This window comes from Hydra vulgaris, chromosome 14 (genome assembly GCF_038396675.1).
Source record: "Hydra vulgaris chromosome 14, alternate assembly HydraT2T_AEP".
NCBI classification, from domain to species: Eukaryota; Metazoa; Cnidaria; class Hydrozoa; order Anthoathecata; family Hydridae; genus Hydra; species Hydra vulgaris.
Window position 1 is genome coordinate 20037501 of NC_088933.1, and position 24002 is coordinate 20061502.

Consider the following 24002-nt stretch of genomic DNA (forward strand, 5'->3'; position numbering starts at 1 on the left):
AGGATACATTTTCGCCTATCACATCTCTTTGTTTTCTTTCTTTTAAAAATGCTTCAATCCATTGTATTGTCAGACCAGATGTTCCATAAGCTGTAATTTTAAGCAACAATCTTTTATGTGGCACTGTGTCAAATGCCCTGGCAAAATCCAAAAAGATAACATCAACAGGTCTACCATTCTCTAAGGCGGTTAAAATAAAATCAAGTGTTTCAAGTAGATTCGTTAAGCATGATTTATTTTTAACAAAAACCGTGCTGTTGCTTGACTATTAGTTTGAACTTACAGTGGGTGCTCATATTATTAGAAACACGACCAAATTTTAAAAACTTTGTGAATAAAGTTCAAAATTAACAAAACATTTTAACAAAATAATTTTTTTAATTTTACAAATAGTATGTATGTACCTTTTACTTTAATCTGGGAGTTTGGCAACATTGCATTTCATCTCATTATGAAGTTATAGGGTTTTTCCCGAATTTTGACAATTTTGGCAGTTATACCTGTGTTGTTGTCGCGTGAAGTGCTGTTTGTGTATTGCTCTCTTTTTAAAGTTTTCAAAGATTTTTTTATTGTTTTGTTATTGAGTTCTATTTATGTGTCTATTTTTTACAGTTAAACATGATTAAATCAATATTTTTACATATAATTTGACTTCTATAACGGTTTACTAGAATCACGTGTTTTGTTCAATATGGGAAAGGCAAAAGATGTTTCACCCTCAAAAAAAAGAGAAGTTGGAACATTATTGAAGAATACTTCCTATTATCAAAGGTGTATAGCATCAATGACAAAGGTTTCAGTGGCAACAGTCAACCGAATAAAAAAAAATCTGGACAAAAATGCTGATTATACTCCTCAACGAACAGGACATTGTGGTAGAAAACGGCTAACAACGCCAAGAGACGATAGAAAAATACAAGATATTTGCCTAGAAAATAGGAATAAGCCTAGGCGAATACTAACCACTTTAATACAAGATGCTGGAATACCAGTATCTCCAATGACAGTTCGTCGCCGACTCAAAGAACAAGGATTTAGATGCTGTCGACCTGCTAAAAAGCCTAAGCTCACTCTAGCAATGCTACAAAAAAAACGCCTTGCTTGGGCTAAAAGTCATCGGCATTTGACCGTCGATGACTGGAAAAATGTAAGTACTTCATTTATAATTGTACACATTCCATTTAGAGATTTGCCTACATTAAAACTTTGACTTATAAGTTTTTTTGATGTTGTTTAGGTATGTTTCTCGGATGAATCGACAATCCAGATATTGATGAACAAATCACAGTTTGTGCGTAGACGAGCTGGAGAAAAATTCCACAAAGACTGCATCTTAGAACGTGTAAAGCATCCTCTAAGTATAATGGTATGGTCTGTCATTAGTGGACATGGAACAGGGCGCTTATATATCGTTGAGGGAACTATGCGCCAGGACCAATACATAAAAGTTCTTGACACAAGATTGGTACCACAGTTGAAGGAATGGTTCCCAAAGAACCAAAAATTTAAATTTATGCATGATTCTGCCCCATGCCATAAAGCAAAGAAGGTTACAGAGTACCTAAAAGAAAAGAAAATTCAAGCGCTACCATGGCCTGGAAACTCACCAGATTTAAACCCTATTGAAAATCTGTCGGAGATCATGAAAAGGGAAATTGCTTCTGAAATGATCACCAACAAAATACAATTAATTGAAAAGATGATCAAAGTCTGGCACAATAACATAGATATTCAAAATAATGCAATAAAATGCATAGAAAGTATGCCAAGACGTGTAGAAGCGGTAATAAGTGCCAAGGGAGGGATAACAAAATACTAAAATAAATCACCAATATGTAATCTTTTGCTTGTGCAATAGTGGAATTATTTAAAAAAAATATAAATAAGTATGTTTTTTGTAATAAATATAGACCGCAACACTCAAAAGTTACGAAAAAATAGTCTGCAACCTTTTTATTTCTATAATAAATAACCTTTAACACATAATTTTCAAAAAAAAGACAGTGTTTCTAATAATATGAGCACCCACTGTATATAGAAACATTTCAAGTTAACATCTGATTATACCTTTCATTATTTTACATGCACTTGAGGTGAGTGATACCGGTCGGTAGTTTCTTGCTAAGGTTTTTTTGCCTTTTTTGTACAGAGGAATGATATTTGCTGATCTAAATTGCAATGGCAGTTTGCTGGTTTTAAACGATTTTTTAAAAATATACGTAAGTGGAATAGCAAAGGCTGATGCACAGTTCTTTAAAATAGCTGAATGAAAATTATCAACACCACTTGATTTGTTATCTTTCAAGTTTTTTAATCTTAGATAGACATCTTCATATGTAAAATCTTCATTTGTCATAATGAATGTTTCAGTAGTTCCAGAAATCAAAAGAAGGCAGTGGACCATCATCTTCTTTCACAAATGCAGCTTGAAAATTTTTGTTTAAGATATCAACAATATCTTTTGAATTTTGAGTGGTTATACCATTTTCTCCCTTTAATGCTTTTATAGTATCTTTGACTGTTTGTTGATTGTTCATGTAGCTGTAGAGAAGCTTTGGATTCTTGATGGCTCTTTTTACCAGATTAAACTCAAAGTTTTGTCTCACTTTTTAAATATCGTCTGCTTCATTTTTGCATATCATTTTGAATTTAGATTTCAAAACAGGGTCTTTCCATTTACAAGAGCAGTTTTTATATCTTAAATTTTGTTTGCTTCTAATAAGAAACTTTAACCTAGCATTAACCCAGGCTGGTCTAATTTTTAAAGAGTTAAATGTCTTTTTAATTGGAGTGAAATAATTACATGCCACCTCAGTATAAAAAATCAGTTCATCAAACATTTCTTGTACGTTTTTGTTACTGAAGCATTGTATCCAGTCAACATTTGAAATTAGATCAGATATTGGTTCAAAATTGGAATTAGCAAACATAAATCTTTGCTTACTTTTATTGTCACGGATTGCTTTATCAGACAAGATGAAACTAAAACATATTATAAGATGGCCTCTGGTTATATTTCCCAGAACAAATTTTGAACTATTTCGTTAACACTCGCTGACTGAGTTGTAAAGATTAAATCTAAAGTACTCCCAAGTTGTTCATCTGACAGCTGGAAAGTTAGTGTGTTAATATGCTGATAAAGAAAATTATCATTTAAAATATCTGTTAATTTATATTCAATTCCATTCTCATTTGAAATTGCATCAACACAGACATTTGACCAGTTGATTGATGGGAAATTGAAGTCGCCCATGATAAGTAAGTCTTTGAACTTATTTTTGTCTATATATTTGCGTGCCAGACCAAAAATCTACATCAAATTCTGTTATATCCAAAAAATCATTTGGCCTGTAGATACATCCAAGTAAATACTTGTCATTATCAAAATAAACAACTGCCCACACTTGTTCTAGTTTTGCAGGGATATAGAACAGCATCAATTAGTTGAACAAACGCCACCGCCTTTTCGTCCGTCTGATCTGTCTTTTCTGTACAGATGGTAACCTTCAATGTTTACAACTGAATCACTTTTAAACCATGTCTCAGTCACACAAATTACATTTGGTTTGTATTGTTCAATTACCACTTTAAACTCATTTAACTTGTTATCGAGAGAGGAAGTGTTTAGGTATAAACATGACAGCTTTTTAATTTCATTGCAATCTGAAACTGAATTATGTATACAACTATTGATCTGATTTCTTTTTGAATTTGATGATCTTATTGCCACGGATGCCACACCAAAAGGGGTCATTGTCCGGTCTTGCTTAATTCATTTTATTTCTTTCAGTTCTGAGGTTAAAATCTTGGAGTCTCTGAGCCTCAGTCAAAATTTGGATTAAGATAAATATCTTTATGTGCGACATTACTTCTCAATTTTTTAGCTGATGCTAATATTGTGTTGCAAAGAATATCCTCAGCTAATTCAACAAGAATTGGACCTGGTTTATTAGTTTTAGATCTCAGCCGTCTAACAAATTTTGGTATTACATTCTCTTGATTTATGAGCTTAAAAATTTCATTTACTTTTGACTATTTGATTTCAATTTTTGACATTTGATCTCAATTTTTCTCTGGCGCCTTTCATAAGCAACTATAAAAAATTTAAATTAATTCCTTGTAGTTTTAATTTAATTCGATCAATCAAAACTTGCTCTGTTGAAGCTTGCCAATCTTCCTTGTAAACATTCTGTGCCAAAAGTTTTCAATTAATTATGCTTGAGGCACATTTGGGGGATTGGATTCTTTATCAACGTAATGATCCTCCAATTTAGAGAATCTTTAGAATAGTGAGAACTTGCTAAACCTAACTAAAATAAATAGTTAAAGTCTCCATGATACTTGTGAATGAATGGAAGAAGTTGTTTTTCAAAACATTCATCAATATAGATTGATGAATTAATTGCTACTGCCTTGGAAGTGTGAAACAATGGCTCGAACATACCATGGGCAGATGTGGCTATCCACATTAATAATTTTTTTGGAAATTTCTCTTTTCCTATAAAATGAATACTATCTGGGCATATTTTTTTGTTGTTTGTGTTGTATCCAGAATTTCCAGGCACATTGTCCCCTGCAAAACAAAAATATTTTTTATCATCAATGACCAGAAGCGATTTTGTGTTATAGAGTTGGTTAACTAGTTTCCTGCTTCTTTTCTTTGCCTTTTATTGTTGTTCTATAGTGTATTTTGAAGTCTTTTTAAGTTTTTTATATTTAATATTCATATTTTTTTAACTGATGACCAATCGTTGATTAATTTACACCGAATTTAAAATTTTTTCTATTTTTCTCTGATTGACCCATTTTTGATTGATGAAAATTCCCTTTAATTTGGTTTTCTTCTTCTTCGAGCAAATCCTTCCTTTTCAAAATGATGCATTTAACCTCATTTTAAATAATTGTGTTTCAAATATTAGAGTTTATATTTTACAGAACATTTATGCATACGCATAAAACCACAAAAACAAATTACTATGCTTAAATAATTAAATTCAGATTTGTTTGATAACTTCCGCATCGCCCATTAGAAAAATTTTTATAATACTTTAAACTCTTTACTTTCAACAAGGTTGCAAGCAAAAAATTAAAACACAAAAGAAAATAAAGGATAGGATTAAAACACAAAAGTTAACTGAAGACTTGAAAAGTTGTAGTCGTATAAAAAAGGAAAACAAAAAAAAAAAGATGGGTAAGAGTTCTAAGGTTTTTTGATGTGCAAGGAAAAAAACTGGATTAATACAACTTTTTATAGCATGAAGGAATAAATACAGTAAAAGGATGCAACTTTTTGAATAAGAAGCCAAGTAGGAATGAGTTTTGGTTTACCGTGATAGAGATAGCTCATTTGAGCATTGACCATCAAAGCCTATCCAGTCATGTATAATTTCATATATACTTTGTTGTAATTTTATCGCAAAGCATTCTGGGATGTCCTGCCAGACCTCAGAATTTTATAAGTAGCAAGTAGCTCTTTTTGTATGCACCTAAAAGAATTTTGATCTTAATTATAACAATGCCATCATTTCGTGCTGCTTAAACTGTGGAAATAAGAGTGGAAAAAATTGTAAAGACATTTAATTTTTTCGTTTTCCTAAAGACGAAAAAAGGCAAGCTAATTCATATATTATTTATAATACCTTTTTTTTCTTCATAAAAAGCCTAAAAAATTATTATTGTAGTATTTTAAAACATATTCTTTTATTGTTTAATTTTAAAATGTAAACAGTAGGTCGTCAACTGTCATAGGAAAGACTTAGACAAAAAAGATTTTGTATTTTTAAACAAAAACTTTTATTTGTGCAGTAATCATTTTGAAAATAAAATACATTATTCTACAAATAATGGTGGAAAACGTTTGTTCCAATAAGCAATTCCTCCTATTTTTAACATTCTAAATCCTCTGCTTCTTGGTTGCAAAAGAAAACCACGAGTTAAATGACATTCAGTTCCAGCGAAAAAGCAAGTTGTTTGTTAACCTGTTAATTCAGATAGTAATTTAGAGAGAAAAGTGTCTACTAATATAATAAATTTTAACAAACTTCAAAGGTTACTTTTAACATTGCAAGTCAAAAATTCTAGACTACGTAGACAAGTTTGACATTTAAAATCCAAACAAAAACCCTAAAAATAACTGTGATAGGTCTATAAAACATATTTTAAATGTATCCGGGAAACACTTATCACATACATGAGTTATACGGGAAATACTTATCACATACAAAGTCAATTAGAAATGAGTAAACGAGTCAATAAAGGAAAACTCAGGGAAGTTTGTGACAAAGTTTTGGCTTTGCGAATTCTGTTTCATAGTTCTCAAACTTATAATGTCTTGTGAACAATATTTTGTTTAGTCAAACGTGTTTATTATTATTTTTGTCCGTGTATTTTCAGATCTTCAAGAAGGTTTTTCTGCTCGATTGTTTTCTTTATTAAAGTTACGTGCTGATGCAATGAATCCACTTGATCGTAATGTCAATCTTGATATGGTTGAGATGTCATTAAAGCAGCATTTAAAGTATGATTGAAATTGTGACAGGGTTAAGGGTTTGGCAAATAAATAGAAACAACCAATAGCTTATTTTTATACTAATTCAACAGTATCATCAGCTGACTTGGCTTCTTTACTATGTGAAATCATTTCTAAGGTTCAAGAAACTGGTTTACACATAGATGTGTAGTTTGTGATCAAGGATCTACTAATATAGCTGTCTTAAGTTTGCTTGGGTTTTCCAAAAATTTACCATACTTTGCTGATCCTTCCAATGATAAAAATATTCATGTTATTTTTGATCCTCCGCATTTAGTAAAAAGTATCAGAAACAATTTACGAAGACATAACATTGACATTAATGGTGAAATTGTTTCTTGGTCCTCTTTTATCTATGAAGGTCAAACTTGCCACTCAAGTTTTAAGTGATCAAGTTGCTTCTGCATTATATTGCTGCTCTAATACAAATTTACTTCCTTTAAGTGTATTACCAACAGCAAGATTTGCTGAACGCATGGATACTTTATTTGATATATTGAGTTCATATAAATTATATGCAGATAAGCCAGCTCGTTGTGCTCTAACTTTAAAAAGAGCCAGGATTTCTCAGTTGGAAGTGTTAAAGTATCAGATTGAGAAAAATAAATTTTGTAATGTTAGAAGTCAAGCAAGTATATCATATCATTGGGGTTTTATGTGTCACAATTAATATAGGTGGCATTCTTGGGTCAGTTAGGTTGGCAATATCAGGATCTGTGATAACCATGCATTAACCAATATTCATATTGTTTAAAAGCGTTTGAAAACATTTTTATGATTCGTTTAACTTATGTTACATAAAAAGTTTATTTCTGTTTCAAAATGAATCTTGTGCAGACCTGTCAATCTTTAGTTTACTGAACTATTAAATTCAAATTAAAAAGTTTATTTTCCGCTTTTTAGAATAAAAAAAGATTATATTTTTTAGCAAATGTTTTTGCTATATTTTATTTATAGACATGAAAAATATCCTTACTTGCTGTTTGAAGCATATGCCAACACAATAGCATCTTTATGCAAACATAACTCACCATCTGCAGAATGGTGTGCAATACGTCTGTTTATATTTCCAATTTGAACTAAATTCATCCAATCAAAAACTAAAGTAGTAAATCCTGCTTTATCAATATAATCAATATTGAGAGTTATGATGAACTTTTCATTAACAGGCTTCTTGTTGGCTGTATGAATTGCTCCTAAGATATTAACAAAAAGAAAAATTTTATAAAATAGTAAAAACGAAATAATATTTGAAATACTTTTGTAAGTGATTGATTTTTTTTTACTTGAAAGTGAATGTTTTAAATTAAATAAAATGAAAGAGATTTTAATATTTTTATTTTTTGTTATTTTTTCATTAGACGACTTAATACTTTTTATTGAAAGATTAGAGTAGCAATATAAATATCTTATAAACACTTTTGTTTAAGATCTCAAGGCTATAATTTCTTTTACTGATTGAGCACTGTATTAAGTGCATTAAAATTTGAAAAAGATTAAAAGATATATTTACCACAGTTTGATAATTTTTTTGTAAGTTCAAGTGGATTATCTCCTTCATCTACCACCACAATTGTACAAGTATTCTTTAGCTCTTCAGTTTTCTATTATTTCATTAATAACATGTTATTTTAAATATGAAATACAATACGAAATTAAAAATTTATTTAAATCATAATAATTTACATGACCCATTTATTACCAACATAAACTTTATATCTATAACTTTGTTGATCCTGTTTGGTAAACAACACTAATTAAAAACTTGTTCAATACAAAACTTTTGCTCAATCCCAACTTTTAGTATAATACCATTAGTGATGCTTTATGAGCATCCTTCAAAGTCCTTAGTAAAATATAATTACACACAAATATATAATAAATAATAACTGTTTTGAATAAAAAATTGATAATACCTGAAACCAATTAGCTAAGCATGCTACAAAATATCTACCCTCAATAATATCATTGACGGTAAACATAAGTCTGTTTTCTTGAGTTATCTAAAAATTAATCATCCATTTAAATCATTTTTAATGATTAAATTTATAAAACACTAAATAATTTTCCTTACAATTCTATTAACTTCTTCGAGTGATGAAATGCACATCATTGAAGAAAAAGCCAAACTAAAAAGACTCTTTTCTGCAAAACCTATGAATAAGTTATGTATATGTATATATGTATACAACCCTCAGAATTAGGAAAAATGAGATCGGCAATAATTTACCGACCTTAATCTTTTAGAGGTTGGCAAAAAAAATTTTATACAAAGGTCTTACTCTCAAAGGTCCATAAAATATAGAAATAATGTTGGCAATTTTTTGCCTAATTCAAACACTTTTAGGTCGGCATTGCCGACCCTAATTCTGAGGGTTGTGTATATATGCATGTATGTATGTATGTATGTATGTATGTATGTATGTATACATATATATATATATATATATATATATATATATATATATATATATATAAATATATATATATAAAATATATGAATAATATATATATATATATAATATATAAATGCCTAATATATATAATATATAAATGTTTAAATAACACCTCCAAAATCACACTGAAATAGCCTACTGCCTGGGGCTTCAGTACATACATTGACTATCTTGCAGTACATATATTGACTAGCCTGCTGCGCAAGGGAGTGCCACATTTGGTATGAGGCATCTTTTTTTTCATTATTCTTCGTTTTTTCTTTTTTTTTCTGAAAACGCTGTGCGCTATAAAGGCAGGAAAATCAAGATATAAAATAATAATCTTCCATTTAGATAACAATTGGTTATCTAAATGGAAGATTATCATAATTATCTTAACTACTGTATTATTTCACACATTTATGGAACATTTTTTCTTCGTTATTTTAGGTGCTCCCAGAAGTCCTTACGATCTTATCACTGAGACCACGGAGAGCATTTAACTAGAAGTTCACGCCTCCTTCCTTATCAATGTCGCTTATTGGGCTAGAGCTGGCATTCAACAACATTAAAAAATACTTAAAATTTTGTTTAATTTAACAAAGTAACCAAAAAAGCATTTTTATTATTAAATTTTAAAAGTTCAAACTTGAAAATTGAAATTTTGACATTCGAACACAAACATGTTTGAATGCCCTAAACTACAGCTGAAATATTATGTTAGCAAAAGGAACACAAAAAAGTAAGATCAAGTTTTGACATTTTTCTTGAACCATCACACCCCAGGTTTAAACCAAAAAAAATGTCCCCGGCTTATACTTTTTTGAATCTGTACTGACCTCTACTTTCAGAAAATAACACCAAGGAAAAAGATTTCAAGAAAAAAAAGTAGGGTTTATTTTTGAAAACACAACTTTCGAAAATTTTTGATTAAAACGTTATGGATTAAAACCTTTTTTTTCGGATTTTGTAAAAACTTTCGAAAACTATCGAATAGCTAAAATAATTTCAAAAATTTAATTTTGAAAACAAAAAATTAATTTTTAAATATAAGTTGAAAACAAAAAATATACTAAATTAATTTTTAAATATAAGTTGAAAACAAAAAATATACTAAATTAATTTTTAAATATAAGTTGAATTTCGAAAAGTTAAATAAATTTCCAAAAAAAAAAAGAGTTTCGAAAAAAAAAAAAAAAAAAAAAAAAACCATTTCAATTAGCAAAATTATTTTTGAAAAAAAAAAAAAAGTTTTACAAAGGTAATTAAATTTTTGAAAAAAAAGAACTTCGATAAGTTGAATTACTTTTGAAAAAAAAAAAGTTTTCGATTAAATGAACTTTTTTTGAAAAAAAAAAAAAAGAGTTATGAAAAGTGGAATGCTCAGTCAGTGAATGCGGACATTTACAAAAACTTTTAGGTTGACATACCCCCATTTGATAAATTAGGACCTTTTTTTTAGATATGCTCATTTGTCAAAATAGGACTTGGATATTTATCACACGTCAGCAAATTGGGAAATTAGAGGCATTTTTCTTTTTTTTTTGTGGGTTTCATAAAAGTTTAATATGGGTTTCAGTTTTATTTTGTAAGAATTTTTAGTATCATCCTCATCTATATCACAAAATGCTGTAAGCGTTTTAATTCCGCTTTATACATCTTTATACATATTATGGTCTATTTGCGCGTTGTTTTACATAATAAATAGTAAGAAAACTTTTCAACTTCATTTGCAATATTGAAGGCAATATTGAAGGTAAGTTTCAACATTTCATTTCTGCATAAAATTTATTTTGCTTCAAAAGTTCATTTTTACTGGGCCGGCAGTTAAAGTAAGATTTTTTATTGTTAAAAAATCCTTTATTATTTTCCACATATATTTAACTTTCAATATATATTAAAATTGTTTCCAGAAGTTTCCAAAAATATAGTAAGCAATAATAATGATACAGTTTTTCATAATCGAGTAAATTTTTCTGTAGTAACGCCTTCTGCTAGTAATCAATCTGTTTTGATTTCTTTATCAGTAGATGCAACTGCTACATAACTTTTTCCAAGATCTTCTTCATTATCAGGTCATAATTTACCTGGTGTAAAACACTGGATGGATACTTGTGACCGGAAACACCAAAAGGATTTAGAAATAACTTTTGCAAAAGCAACCTATGGAACTGCAACTGCATTTTCGATGGCTGATAATCCATTATGGATAGAGTTTTTTAAAAAACTAAGACCTGCTTGGAATCCGCCATCTCGATATAAACTCGCAGGGCCTTTGCTAAAATTGTGGCATTTACAGATTGAAAGTGAAAATGCAATTCTGATAAAAAAGTCTCTTGGGTGTGTTTTGATGTCTGATGGATGGTCAGATGTTTGTAATGATAATCATATACAATTTCTTCTTTCTACCCCAAAACCCATATTTCTCAAGTCATTTCATCCCGAATGCAACCGTCATTCAGCAGAATATATATTCAATATTACCAACTCTGTAATTAAGAAAGTTCATGTTAAACCTATTGCCTTTATATCTGACCATGCATCAAATATGACAAAGGCATGGGAGCTGTTACAATATGATCACCCAGAAATTTTTTGTAATGGCTGTGGGGCACACGCACTCGAATTCCTGGCTACAGATATACTTAAGATTCCCTCTATTCAGTTTAACCACCTTTAACACAAGAAAGTGTCTGGTTTCTTTCGAAAGAAGCAAGTTTTAAAGCATGTAATGTTAGAACATCAAATGACATCGAAAAAGTCTAAACTTGTTTGCCTACAAAGTATGCCGACAAGATGGTCAACTGCATTTACTATGATCAAAAGAAATAATGATCTTCAAGATATTTTGCGTATTTTAATTTCAGATGCTCGAGTTTATGCTACAAGTGCACCTGATAAAGCAAAACTAAATTCTGTGAAGAATACTTTACACGATACTGTTTCATTTTGGTCAATGAGTGTGTTTTGCGAGCAATTACTGGTATCACTTCGAAATGCAGTTAAATCTGCAGAAGGAGATCTTGTTCATGCGTCTGTAATGCATTGTTTATGGAACTATGTTGCCAACAACTTTAAAGAAGTGTTATTAAATAGTGACTGTGAAATTCCTCGAGATGAAATAAAGTTAATAACTGAAGCTGTTGAAAGACATAGAAAATTCAGTGTGCGTGATATTCAAAAAGCAGCAAATCTTTTGGATCCTAGATTCATGGAAAATGATTTGATAGAATCAGAAAAAAGTCAGGGTCTCTCAACCATTGTCAAAATAGGATTAGAATTTTAATCATTAAGTGGGGACATAATGAAAGATTTTATGTCTTTTAAATCCCAATCTGGAGAGGTTTATGGCAACAAATTGATTTGGGAAGCTGTTGATATTACCATTGACCCCTTACATTGGTGGTCTGCATTCTGTAGAGGGCAACCTTTACAGAATATTGCATTTAAGCTACTATCATTACCTGCCTCATCAGCTGTAGTTGAGCGCAGCAATAAAGAATACGCACTGCAAAAAACAAAGAAGCGTAACAGACTGGCGAATGATCTAAGCGCAACAGTAACAAAAGTTGCATATAATATCAAAGTACAACAATCTGTGAGAAAGAAAAAGAAGCAGACTCATACAGCGCTCCAGTTCATTGATGGTCCTATAGATATGAACTTTTCTTCCATAATAACATTAAAAGGTAACATTGAAAGTACATAATCACCATACATATGCAAAGTCTTTGTTTTGAATAATTGTTTTTCTATATTTTGGTTCTGATGTAAAAGAGTATTATTCATTATGTAACCATTTCAATATACAATGTAAAATGTTCTTCCTTCACCTTTAATGAAAATATTATAACTTATTAAAATTAAATTATACATAAGTACAAGTTTCTTTAGATTCACAACCACCTCGTAAGATCCAGCGAATGGAACCGGTCTCAGTGGTATCTTCATTGGATAGCTCTGATTCTGAATCAGATGGTGATTTAGTCACAGAGGGTTTTGAAGGAAGTAATTCTGACGAAGATAATAATGATCAAGCTGAAGTTTATTTTTGAATTGGCAGTTTAATAATATCTTTATTTTATCATATGTATTATATTTTATCATACAGATGTAAGTATATAATTTGTGAAATATAAATTTATTTAATCTGCTGCCTATTTGTTTATACAATTCTATATGAAGTCTTTTTTATACACATGTAATCGAAAAAGTGTTAGTAACTCCAGATTGTAGTATATAATCCAGGGCCCAATCTAGAACAACACGTACTATAGGCACAACACAATATGGGGCCCCCTTGTCGAAATTATGTGAATGACCATATGTGTCCTCATTTATTGAATCCTGAAAGAGGAAAGTTTGAGTTGACCTATGACCAGCTACCCAAGAATCATCGAGGCCATCAAAAAGATTAAACTATTTAAAAATTAAAATAAATATTTTTAAATTCTACTGTTACGTCAGAAAATTCTGATGAGCTAAAAAATTATTAAAAGTTGAAAATAAGGGGGCCCTAGGCCCGTGCCTTATGGAAGATCAGGTCCTGGTATAGCCGGCAGAATAAATATGTAAAACCAGCAACATGAAATAAAGGCATTTGGTATAGTGTCTATTGTGAAGTATGTTTTAACAAGGCAGGGCTCTAGCTAGGTTGGTGCAGTGCAACAACATTATTAAGGTTTTGGTGTAGTCTAAATTGACCTAAAATACACTTTAGGTCAAAATTAAAAACTATATTTTTTTGTAGAAGGTCAAATTCTGTCATAGGGCTTTGTTTTCTTATCTTACATAAAAACCTCTTTAAATTTTTTTTTATTGTACAATGTGGAAAATACAAGAAGAACTTAAATGAACTGCAGATCAAAAACGTTGTGTTTCACTTATATATTTTTTGAAAATAAATTATTTTTGGTAATAAAGAATTCTGTTGGAATAGCGAGTAGAGTTGTGTCTTAATATGATGATTAATGTAAAGGCAAAGTATGCTATTATAGTCAAGGAGAATACTAATTTTTGTTTATTAATTTTTGATATAGTCTTATATTAAAAATACAACCCTAATATAGTTTTCATATAACCCTCTCTTAACTTTTCAATTCCTTTACATAAACCTTAAATAATAGAGCTGTTATGCAGAGAAACAAGTTAAGGGCTGTTGTGGCAGTCATTGTACTCAGAACTAATCCCTTATGAAGCGAGCGGTCTACCACTACACCACTATTGGTTTTTACAAATAACAAATGTTACTTGAAAAAAAAAATTTAAAGGAAAATTTACCCATTCTATTTAAAATTTACCGGTAAGTTTTACCGGTAAATTTTGAATCAAAGTTTACCAGAAAATTTACATCACTAGTTTAAACTGTAAAAAAAAAAAATGTATAATGCCAAACCAATTCCTAATTACCTTCTGCAACTACAGATTATTAAATTCTGCATGTCTTGCTTTGACAGCAACTGCAGGGGTGAGTAAAAGAAGCTGCTTCAATGCCAAAATAAATATTCACAAGCTTAAAGTCAAATGCTAAAAAATACTTCTTAGTTGCAATCCCCAAGTTTCTTTCTCCTTTGTCCTTGAGCTTGTTCTGTTTTATTCTCTCTCTGTATGAGAACTTAGTTTTAAGTTCATTCACACCACAATCAATAATACTTAAACAAACCTTTAGAAATCCTCTACCCCCATCTATTCAAATCTTTAAAATATATTCTGGGGATATTTCTCTTTTTTCTACTAGTTGTATTATTAGCTCAAACATATTTGTATAAACATTTTGTTTGCTTATTGATTTAAAGTTCTGCAACATCAAAGAAATGATCCAGAACACAGTCTTGAAACTCAAGTTTTTTATTTTAAACTGGGTTCAAAAAACTCTTAAGCGAGCAAGTTTTATTGAATCACTGCTTCCACTTCAGATTTCTGCTTTAGGATTTTAGTACAAAAAAGCTCTGTACCTCTCATCTGAAATATATTATATTTGTACCATTAAAAATTGTATATACATACATAATACTATATTTTATTTTGTGTAAATTAATAAAAAATTTTATATTTAAATTTTTTATATATAGGCATGTATTTTTTATGATAAATTTAAACATTTGAAACTATTTTTCCATGCCTTTCTAAAAATCTTTTAAAAGGTATTAATTTTTTTTTAAGTTATTTTAAATCAAATTAAATCTTTTGTAGTAATGAAATGTTTACAAAAAATTGTTTAAAACCTTATCTTTTTAACTTGATTTACTATTCAGAGCGTGAAGTGATTAAAAATTACTATTTCAAAAAGATTATGTTATTTTTTTAAACAATTTTTTTTAAAGCTTTATAAAAACTTTATTTGCTTTATAAAAAGCTTTTTGCTTTATAAAGCTTTATAAAAAAACGTTTAAACAATTTGAAAATAATATATATAACACTTTTCAATAATTTAAATAAAATTTGTTTATTCATTAAACTAACATTCATTAAGTAACTTGTAAAAACATTTTGCATAACTTTAATAAAACATTTCAAAAGATATGTTTAAAGTAATTTATTTCAAATGCTTTTTAAAACATTACAAAAAGTAATTTTCGCTTCAAGTTTGAGTTTTTTGAGTTTTATTTTAGTGCTTATATACTTTCTTTTTCATTAGGAAATGTTTTCTTTTCTCTTCAGTTTTTTAATTTTAATTTTCTTCCTAGTTTAAATTTAGCTTAGTGTTTATTTTTTCAGCGCATTTCTAAAATCATTTCTAAAACATAAACAGTCGTGGTCAAGTTGTCAAAAAAATAAATCATTTTTGCATGGTTAGCAATAGCGCTCGATCGCATGTCATTCCTTTTTTAAGCCTGATATACATACACACTTACCTCTAGACAGTGCTGTCTCAAGATTATTCCTGTAAATTGAGATATTGTAGGAGTGTATTAACCATGTCCCACTGTAAATAGACATGTTTGGCATATAGGTATAGGTAGGGGAGGTGGCAGAATTAGTTCAGTGAATACAATTGGTCACAGTCTGCCTTTTTTTTGATTTTTTCCTGATCCTGGAGAGTTTTCCTCACAACAACACAAAATTTACATTCACATGTAGGTTTACTTCTTGTAATAATGGAAATTCTTATTCCTGAAAAATCATAATGCTGGAAGAGCTTCAGGTTCTTTTATACCTTTTTTAATGAGCTCAAAACATTATCCTTCTAGTATCTGTTGCAAGGACAGATACTAGAAGGATAATGTTTATTAGCCAAGTCTTCTATAGGTTGGGCGATTGATTTCTCTTATTGTTTTGTCTTTCTCAAAGCACACAATCCAGACTTTTTTTCAGTTCTCTTTGTGGTTTAATTCCTGCTTAGGTATCATTGAAGTACTGGTGGCACAAAATATAGAGTTTTGGCAAATATATTAAAGGAAATATTGGGTTTAGTGGTTGACTTTCAAAAATTTTCATGGATTTCCTGAAATTGCAACTTAAAAGTTAATTTAAATTTTAAAAATAAAAAATGGATATCTAATAATTGTTATAACAGTAACATTATGAAACCAATTCATTCTTGATAATTATTTCTAATACTTGTTTAGAATAATGATTAACAATTGCATTACAAGCAATTCCTGTTGGAGAATTATATGAAAAACTCTCTATAATGATTGGTAAACTATTCCCTTGGAGATTGATTCTGCACAGGGAATTCTTGCTTTAATAGAATAAAAGTTGTAGCGCTAAACTCAATAGTTGAAACAACGATACGAGAACTACTACGATACTACACACAGTTTAACATAATTTGTTGTAATAATTTAATACATATATATAAACTAATTTTCTTTTCTATAAACAAGAATACAAAACATTAAATAGATGTTCTTAATAAATGTTGGCACATAAAAAAACCCAGATCAAAATGTTTTCCAAAGTATTTATTTTTACATTTCCTTCAATAACTTAGTAACCATAATTGATGAAAACATATTATCCATCGAATAAAAGCTTTGTCTATTATGAATATTTTAAAACTTTTAAAATATGTATTAGCCTTGGAATAATTGATCAAATAAAATATTTATTGTACATAAAAAGAAAAATACAGGCCTTTTGATGTGTTTACAAAAATGTATTTTTTTTTCTATAACCCCGAAAATTTTTTTCCTTGATGTTATTTTCTGAAAGTAGAGGTCAGTACGGATCCAAAAAATATGAAATGACCCTAGGATATATTTTTTTGTTTGAACTTAACCTCTATATATACACATTAGGGGTGCACCGATGCCTACTTTTGGCCGATGCCGATTGGTACAGGTCAATACCAATGTATCAGCATTAGCCCTAAATTCGAATTTGTACTCTTTTTGATTTTTATTAATAGGTAAATAAGGATTTTTTTTCAAATATAATGTTAACTATCAATGTTAATGCTTGTTTATTTGATAAAGTTTGTCTAATGCTTAGTTGCTTTGTTCATTATTGATTTATTTTTAATTTAATTTTATTAGTTGAAATCCAAGAATATAATTGAATATATATATATATATATATATATATATATATATATATATATATATATATATATATATATATATATATATATATATATATATATATATATATATATATATATATATAGAACCCTTAGATGTTGTCCGAATGTTTTTTTCCATATTTTGTTGACAAAAAGTAAAAATTAAAATGCAAGACCGGAATTTTTTTTTTTAATAATGATAGACTGCCTGCCCCAACCAAACCCTCAGTCGATGTAGCAGCACTCCCTTGCGGGTCAGGCTATTTGTCAGTCGATGTAGCAGCACTCCCTTGCAAGTCAGGCTATTTGTCAGTCGATGTAGCAGCACTCCCTTGCGAGTCAGGCTATTTGTCAGTCGATGTAGCAGCACTCCCTTGCGAGTCAGGCTATTTGTCAGTCGATGTAGCAACACTCCGCACATGATTTACAGTAAAAAAAATAAAAATAAAAACATTTTATTAAAAAAAATAAAAATAAAAACATTGTTTATATTGTTAAAAACATTCAAAATGTTTTAAAAACATTCAGAATGTTTTTAAAAACATTCCGGTCAATTAAATTTGCGTTTTTGTGGTTTTTTTAAAAAACGATTAATTTGTAATTAAATTAATGGTTTTTACTTTCGTCCAACACGGAAATGTTGGACGAAAGTTAAAAGTAATTAAAAGTGACGTATATGTTGGCGTAAGAATCACTTTTTTCCTTCCGCTCTTCCCAAAGCCAACAAACTATAGATCTATATATATATATATATATATATATATATATATATATATATATATATATATATATATATATATATATATATATATATATATATGTAGAAATAATTTTAAACGTATTTTACAAAATACAGAGCAAATAATATATTATTGATTTCTGATGAGTTTCTTAATTGTTGCAACACAGTGTAAAATGAAAAAGTTTTGATAAGTGTTCTCCTATTAAGTTCGTTAATGAAAAATTGTATTTTTGCATACAATATAGAAACATAATAATAAAAAAACTGATTTTAAAAAATGATTTGCATAGGCCGATGGTTACCAGGACCGATGCCAAGTATCAACTAAACGGTCAATGCATTGATGCCCCCCTAATATATATATACTTTTTAACATATTTGCTTTGAACAAGGCTGCAAGCAACCACTAATTAGAGTTGGAAGTTACTGGAAGAGAAAAAATGAAGATTGTAGAACAAAGTAACAATTGACAGACAACTTAAAAGATTGCAAATTATATGAATCAGAAAAGCAAGATGAAGGAAGAGAATTCCAAAGAACTGATGGTCGAGGAAAAAAACTAGACCAATAAGAGTTTTTAGAGCACTTAGGAATAGTCACAGAAAAAGGATGAGACTTAATTGAATGAAGAGTAACATGAGAATGAATTTTAATAGATGGCACAAGAAACTCTAGCTCTTTGGAGCTGTGCCCATTATAGTATTTATAGATAAGAGAAAGAGAAGCAACATTTCGATAATGTGATAATGGTTGGAGGTTGGCTGCAAGAGCAGGTCCAACTATGTTTACAATGCGTTTTTGCACCTTGTCTAAAAGAGAAAGGGCATCATTAGAAGATCCGCTCCAGATATGGCAACAGTATTCCATACAATAACGATTTGAGATTGGCTGAAAAAAATTGAGTTTTATCTGAATTAAAGTTCACCAGCCACTGTGAGCTCCATGCTGTAGCAGAAGTGAGATTCTTTTAAAGCTCAAATGCACCCTCCAAGCAATGAGAGAGTGTTGTTATCTTATCATGACAAGAATAAATGGTAGTATCATCAGCGAACAATGCCACCTTAGAAATTAAAGAGTATAGGGCCAAGGATTGAACCATGAAGAACCCCTGAAGTTACAGAATAAAAAGAAGAGTGCTGTCCATCGAGGACAACTTTTATACTATGATTGGAAAGGAAGGATTCAATAATCTTAAAGATGTTTCCAGATACACCGTAAGAAGAAAGCTTATAGAGAAGACCAGCATGCCAAACTTTATCAAAAGCTTTAGAAATGTCAAAAGGAATGGCCTTAACCTCTCCGCCTTTATCTAATGCATGATAAAACCTATAGGTTATTACTGCTAGCAAATCAGCTGTAAAACAAGAAGATCGAAATCCATATTGATGATCAGAAAGTTATTAGATTCAAGATTAACTGGTTTTAAATAAAAGATTCAAAAACCTTGCTTATGATAGAAAGAAGACTAATGGAACAGTAGTTAGACAAATTAGATCGCTTTCCAGAACTTTTGAAAATAGGGATAACAGATGTCGTTTTCCAGCAGGCTGGAAAACAAGACTCTGATAAGCACTTGTTGAATAGTTTTGAAAGTATAGACAACAGCTCCGAAGAACACTTCTGCAAGACTATAACAGGTATGTTGTCCGGATCACAAGCTGTAGAAGAATCTTAGCAGGAAATAACTTTTGATACAAAAGCTGGAGTGATACAAATGTAAAGCAATAAATCAACCTGTTTAATAGCTAAATCAGGTAGAACGCAACTAGTGGAATCAAGCGATAATATTGATGAAAAGTTCTTAGCAAACAATTCAGCTTTGTCTTCAGGTGAATTGACAAAGTCAGAGCCATACAATAGAGGTGGAATTAAAGATTATTATTGATACTATTAAAGGTTCTCCAGAAGTCACGAAAGTCTAGTTTTTGCGATGAAATACAATATTTCATGACCTGAGAATAGCAGGCTTTAGCGTTAGACAAAACCTTTTTACAATGGTTTCTTGCAGTAATAAACAGACATCTGTTTTCTGGAGAATCGTTTTGCTGATAGATATGAAAGTAATGGTTTCGATTGGAAATTGCAGCAGCACAATGTGAGGAAAACCATGGAGAAGAGTGAGGCTTGACCTGGGATCGTCGAGAGGGAACAAAAGATTCTATGCCAGCCTAAATCCACGAAGTTATGTAAGAAGCGCATTTGTCAGCAGGAAGACGAAAGATTTCTAGGGCCATCACGAAGAGTCCCAGTCAGCTTTAAGATGTATATAAGTTGTATGAGGTTTGATGATACAGGGATTCAGATGATGAAGAAGAATGAGATATTAGTTTTAGAGAGATCAAACTGTGATCAGAAACACCTAGGGTTGAATGTGGAGAAACTGAGCACTGACTAAGATCAGAAACAAGACATAATTTGAGTTGAGAAGGTAAATGATTTAGGTTGTCTGGAAAGCAAAAGAAAGGGTAAAGTTGTGGGCTTTAATGGCTGCAGAGCCACTGACACTAGAGCCAAGCCATTCGGTGTGATGAGTATTAAAGTCACCAACAACAATGATATTGGCTGATGGATAAAGAGAGAAGGCTTGGTCTATATCATTAGAAATAACATCAAATAGTGCAGTTTTGAGGTGAAGAAGAGCGATATAGAACAAAGAGAAAGGCAATAGAGTGAAGTGGTGCTAAATAAAAGCACATAAAAGAATAATCTGTGGATTCAAACCTAGTTTCCCAACAAATGGGTGAATTCTTATGAATGTAAATGCCCAGGCCAAGTATGTGACTATTGGAGCCTTTACGAATTAAAGGAAGATAACCATCAACACTAAGATCGCAAGATGAGACAGCTGACCTCAAATTAGTCTCACAAAGAGCAAGTAGGTCTGGTGAACTTTGCAAGAGATAAGATTCAACAGAAGAAAAGTTACTTCGAAGACCACGAATATAAGTGAATGATAGGTTTAGAGAACTTTGTGATGATACTGATTTTTTGTGTTTTATAGTCTTTTTATTTGGCTTTATTAGCCAAATTTTTTATTATAGTGTTTTATGGTTCTTTCATTCATTTTAAAATTTGTTAAAGAACTTGGCTCAAAGCACAGATAGTACTCAGTACACTGTTTAATAGTCCAAGCAATTGCCTCATTACTATTATTAAACCCTAAGCCATAACAAAGGGCTCCAAATGTGGCCTTGGCAATGCACACCAAAAGTACAAACAGGGATACCACCCATGTGCAACATGGCACTGTTAATACTTTGATAGTTTTCAGCTGTTGATAGAATCAGTCTCTCTGAGAGCTACCACAGAGTTCGGGAAATCTGACTACAAGCTGGCCTCAGAACCATAAAACTGAGTTTTAGAGCTGTACCCTCATTAGGAGATAATATAATGAGTTGCCTAGTCATAAAAACAGAGACACCAGCAAAACCAAGAAAAGAAAATTTAGCGTTCAACATCCTAAACTGAAAACAATGTATTATAAATACATCTAAGCCGGCCTAATAGATGAAGAATGGGTGCAAGGTTGACCAACAGATAGAACCTGTTTACGCAAAGACATAAGAACCTTATGTCTTTGCCTACAAAGCTACACCTGCTACAAGACAGTAGCCAGATGCGTTTAACATCTGCCCAAGAAGAGTATTTTACCACCTCTAGCCTTTACTGGCTTCTCCTAGACTTTGCTTAAAAAAGTTCATGTTACTAGTTGCAGGATAACCTGTCCTGACATTTAAATATATATATATATATATATAATATATATATTTAAATATATATATATATATATATTCATTCACTATTACCTTTTATTTGAACTTTAATTGTATCGAGTGCATGGTTATTGTTTTGTTGCTGCAAAGATTCTAGAACATCTGCTACTGTTTCTTTAGGAGGGCAACATTCTGGTCTCCATTCAAAATCACCAATTTTATATAACATAATACATTTGAAATTCAAACCTATAAATTCAAAGTGCATAATTTATGTAACTTAAAATAATTATCAAATAAAATATCAAATAAAATAAAAACAAATCGAATAGAAAAAATCTAAATAATCTTGCAATTATAACTGCTAATTTATTTTAGAATTTGTATAAAAAAAATTACTTAAAAATCAATGAAAAGTAATCTGGTTTGAAATTTAAACTTTTCCTTCTGAGTTAAAACTATTTTTTTTTATAGTAAACTTTAAATATCACTATAAATTATAAGAAATGTGACTATAAACTTTTATAATCAATGACAATCATTAAAATACCATAAAAACCACACAAAAAATGTACTCATGTCAAATATGTACAGTAGAGTTATGGCATATGTATAATTCTAAATTGCATAAAAAAACAACTTGTATAAAAAATTAATATATTTAACAATAATTATAAAAAAAATTTTATTTAACAAATTATATTTAATATTCACAAAATTCTATTTAAAAAACAAACAAGAATACATATATTTTCATTAAAAACAAACAATAATACAATATTTATATTATATTACACTATGATAATTTTTGTTCTTGGTTTCAAAGTGTTATATTCTATAGACAAATAGAACACAAAAGTTGATGACCACAACACAAAGAAAATTTGTTTTTATTGAGACAGAAAAAAAAATCATATTTTTGTTCATTTAATCTGGTAAACAACAACTGACATAGACAGTAAAAAATTACTTAAGAATCATCAGAAAAGACATCTAGATTTGCAAGTGTACTGTGTAATCGACTTATAGCCCCTAAATGTAATCCCACATTATACTTTTATTATTTTGGCTTTGATAATAACATTCAATACACCTTGATGGAAGTGCTCATCCTGCTCCTCTAAGTAAACTCCCATGTTCTTCTTGAATTTATTGAAATGTGTCTCAAGAGTATAGACTTTGAGTGACATTCTGGATAACATTTTACTGTAATTACTTATGAGAATCTGATCTAACGCAACATAATTTTCAGCCTTGTGGTTACCCAGAAAGCCAAGAGTAACTGCAACAAAACCTTTTTAAGATGCTCTCTCCATTCTGTTCAAATAATTGGAGAACTCCTCACATTTTATGATCTTTTTAATATGAGGTTTGATGAAAAAAACTCTAAATTTATTTACTTTAATAATTTCAGCTTTAATTTTCAATTTAGCAGCTTTGAAAAAAAATCATAAAGGTTTTTGTTTTTTTTTCAACATCTTTACTTCCAACAAGGCTGCAAGCAACCACTATTAGAGTTGGAAGTTACTGGAAGAGAAATGATGAAATTTATAGAGTAAGATAATGATTAACAGACAACTTAAAAGATTTCAAATTATATGAATCAGGAAAACAAGATAAAGGAAGCGAATTTCAAAGAACTGATGTTCTAGGAAAAAAAATAGACAAATAAGAACTTTTGGAGCACTTAAGAACAGTCATCATAAAAAAATGAAACTTAATTGATTGATGAGTAACGCTAGAATGAACTACTAAATATGACGAAGTGATAATGGTTGGAGGTTGGCTGCAAGAGCAGGTCCAACTATGTTTACAATGCATTTTTGTCTAAAAGAGAAAGGATATCCTTCAAAGATTCACCTTAGATATGGCAACAGTATTCCATACAAAGATGGATTTGAGATTTATAGAGATAAAGAATAGAATCCTGAGTAAAAAAGTAGCAAGCACAATTAAGAGATGCAACCTTAGCAGATGCTAATTGATTTGATATATGATTTTCAAGAAAGATCGGAAGAGTTAATCCTAGAAGACGAAGGGTAGATGACTCATTGAGTACATTACTGTTCATAAATAT

The 24002-nt window shown here is 30.0% G+C and overlaps 2 protein-coding genes across 4 annotated transcripts in view; one reads left to right on the forward strand and one right to left on the reverse strand.

Moving 5' to 3' along the window:
* The window catches only part of LOC100200864 (uncharacterized), a 78301-nt gene that overhangs the window by 6703 nt on the left and 47596 nt on the right, over positions 1–24002 (reverse strand). For 2 of the 3 annotated variants that reach the window (XM_065818186.1, XM_065818187.1), the window contains exons 8-12: positions 22019–22174; positions 8604–8683; positions 8446–8532; positions 8043–8133; positions 7506–7725 (exon numbers count right to left, since the gene is read on the reverse strand). In XM_065818186.1, the coding sequence (XP_065674258.1) occupies positions 7506–7725; positions 8043–8133; positions 8446–8532; positions 8604–8683; positions 22019–22174 (634 nt within the window). The remainder of the gene's footprint in view (positions 1–7505; positions 7726–8042; positions 8134–8445; positions 8533–8603; positions 8684–22018; positions 22175–24002) is intronic. The other variant, XM_065818188.1, reaches the window with a different exon arrangement.
* On the forward strand, positions 11972–13112 carry LOC136090624 (uncharacterized). Its single transcript, XM_065817426.1, has 2 exons — positions 11972–12653; positions 12859–13112. Exons 1-2 carry the CDS (start codon positions 12269–12271, stop codon positions 13017–13019), a joined length of 546 nt encoding a protein of 181 aa, XP_065673498.1. The 5' UTR covers positions 11972–12268; the 3' UTR covers positions 13020–13112.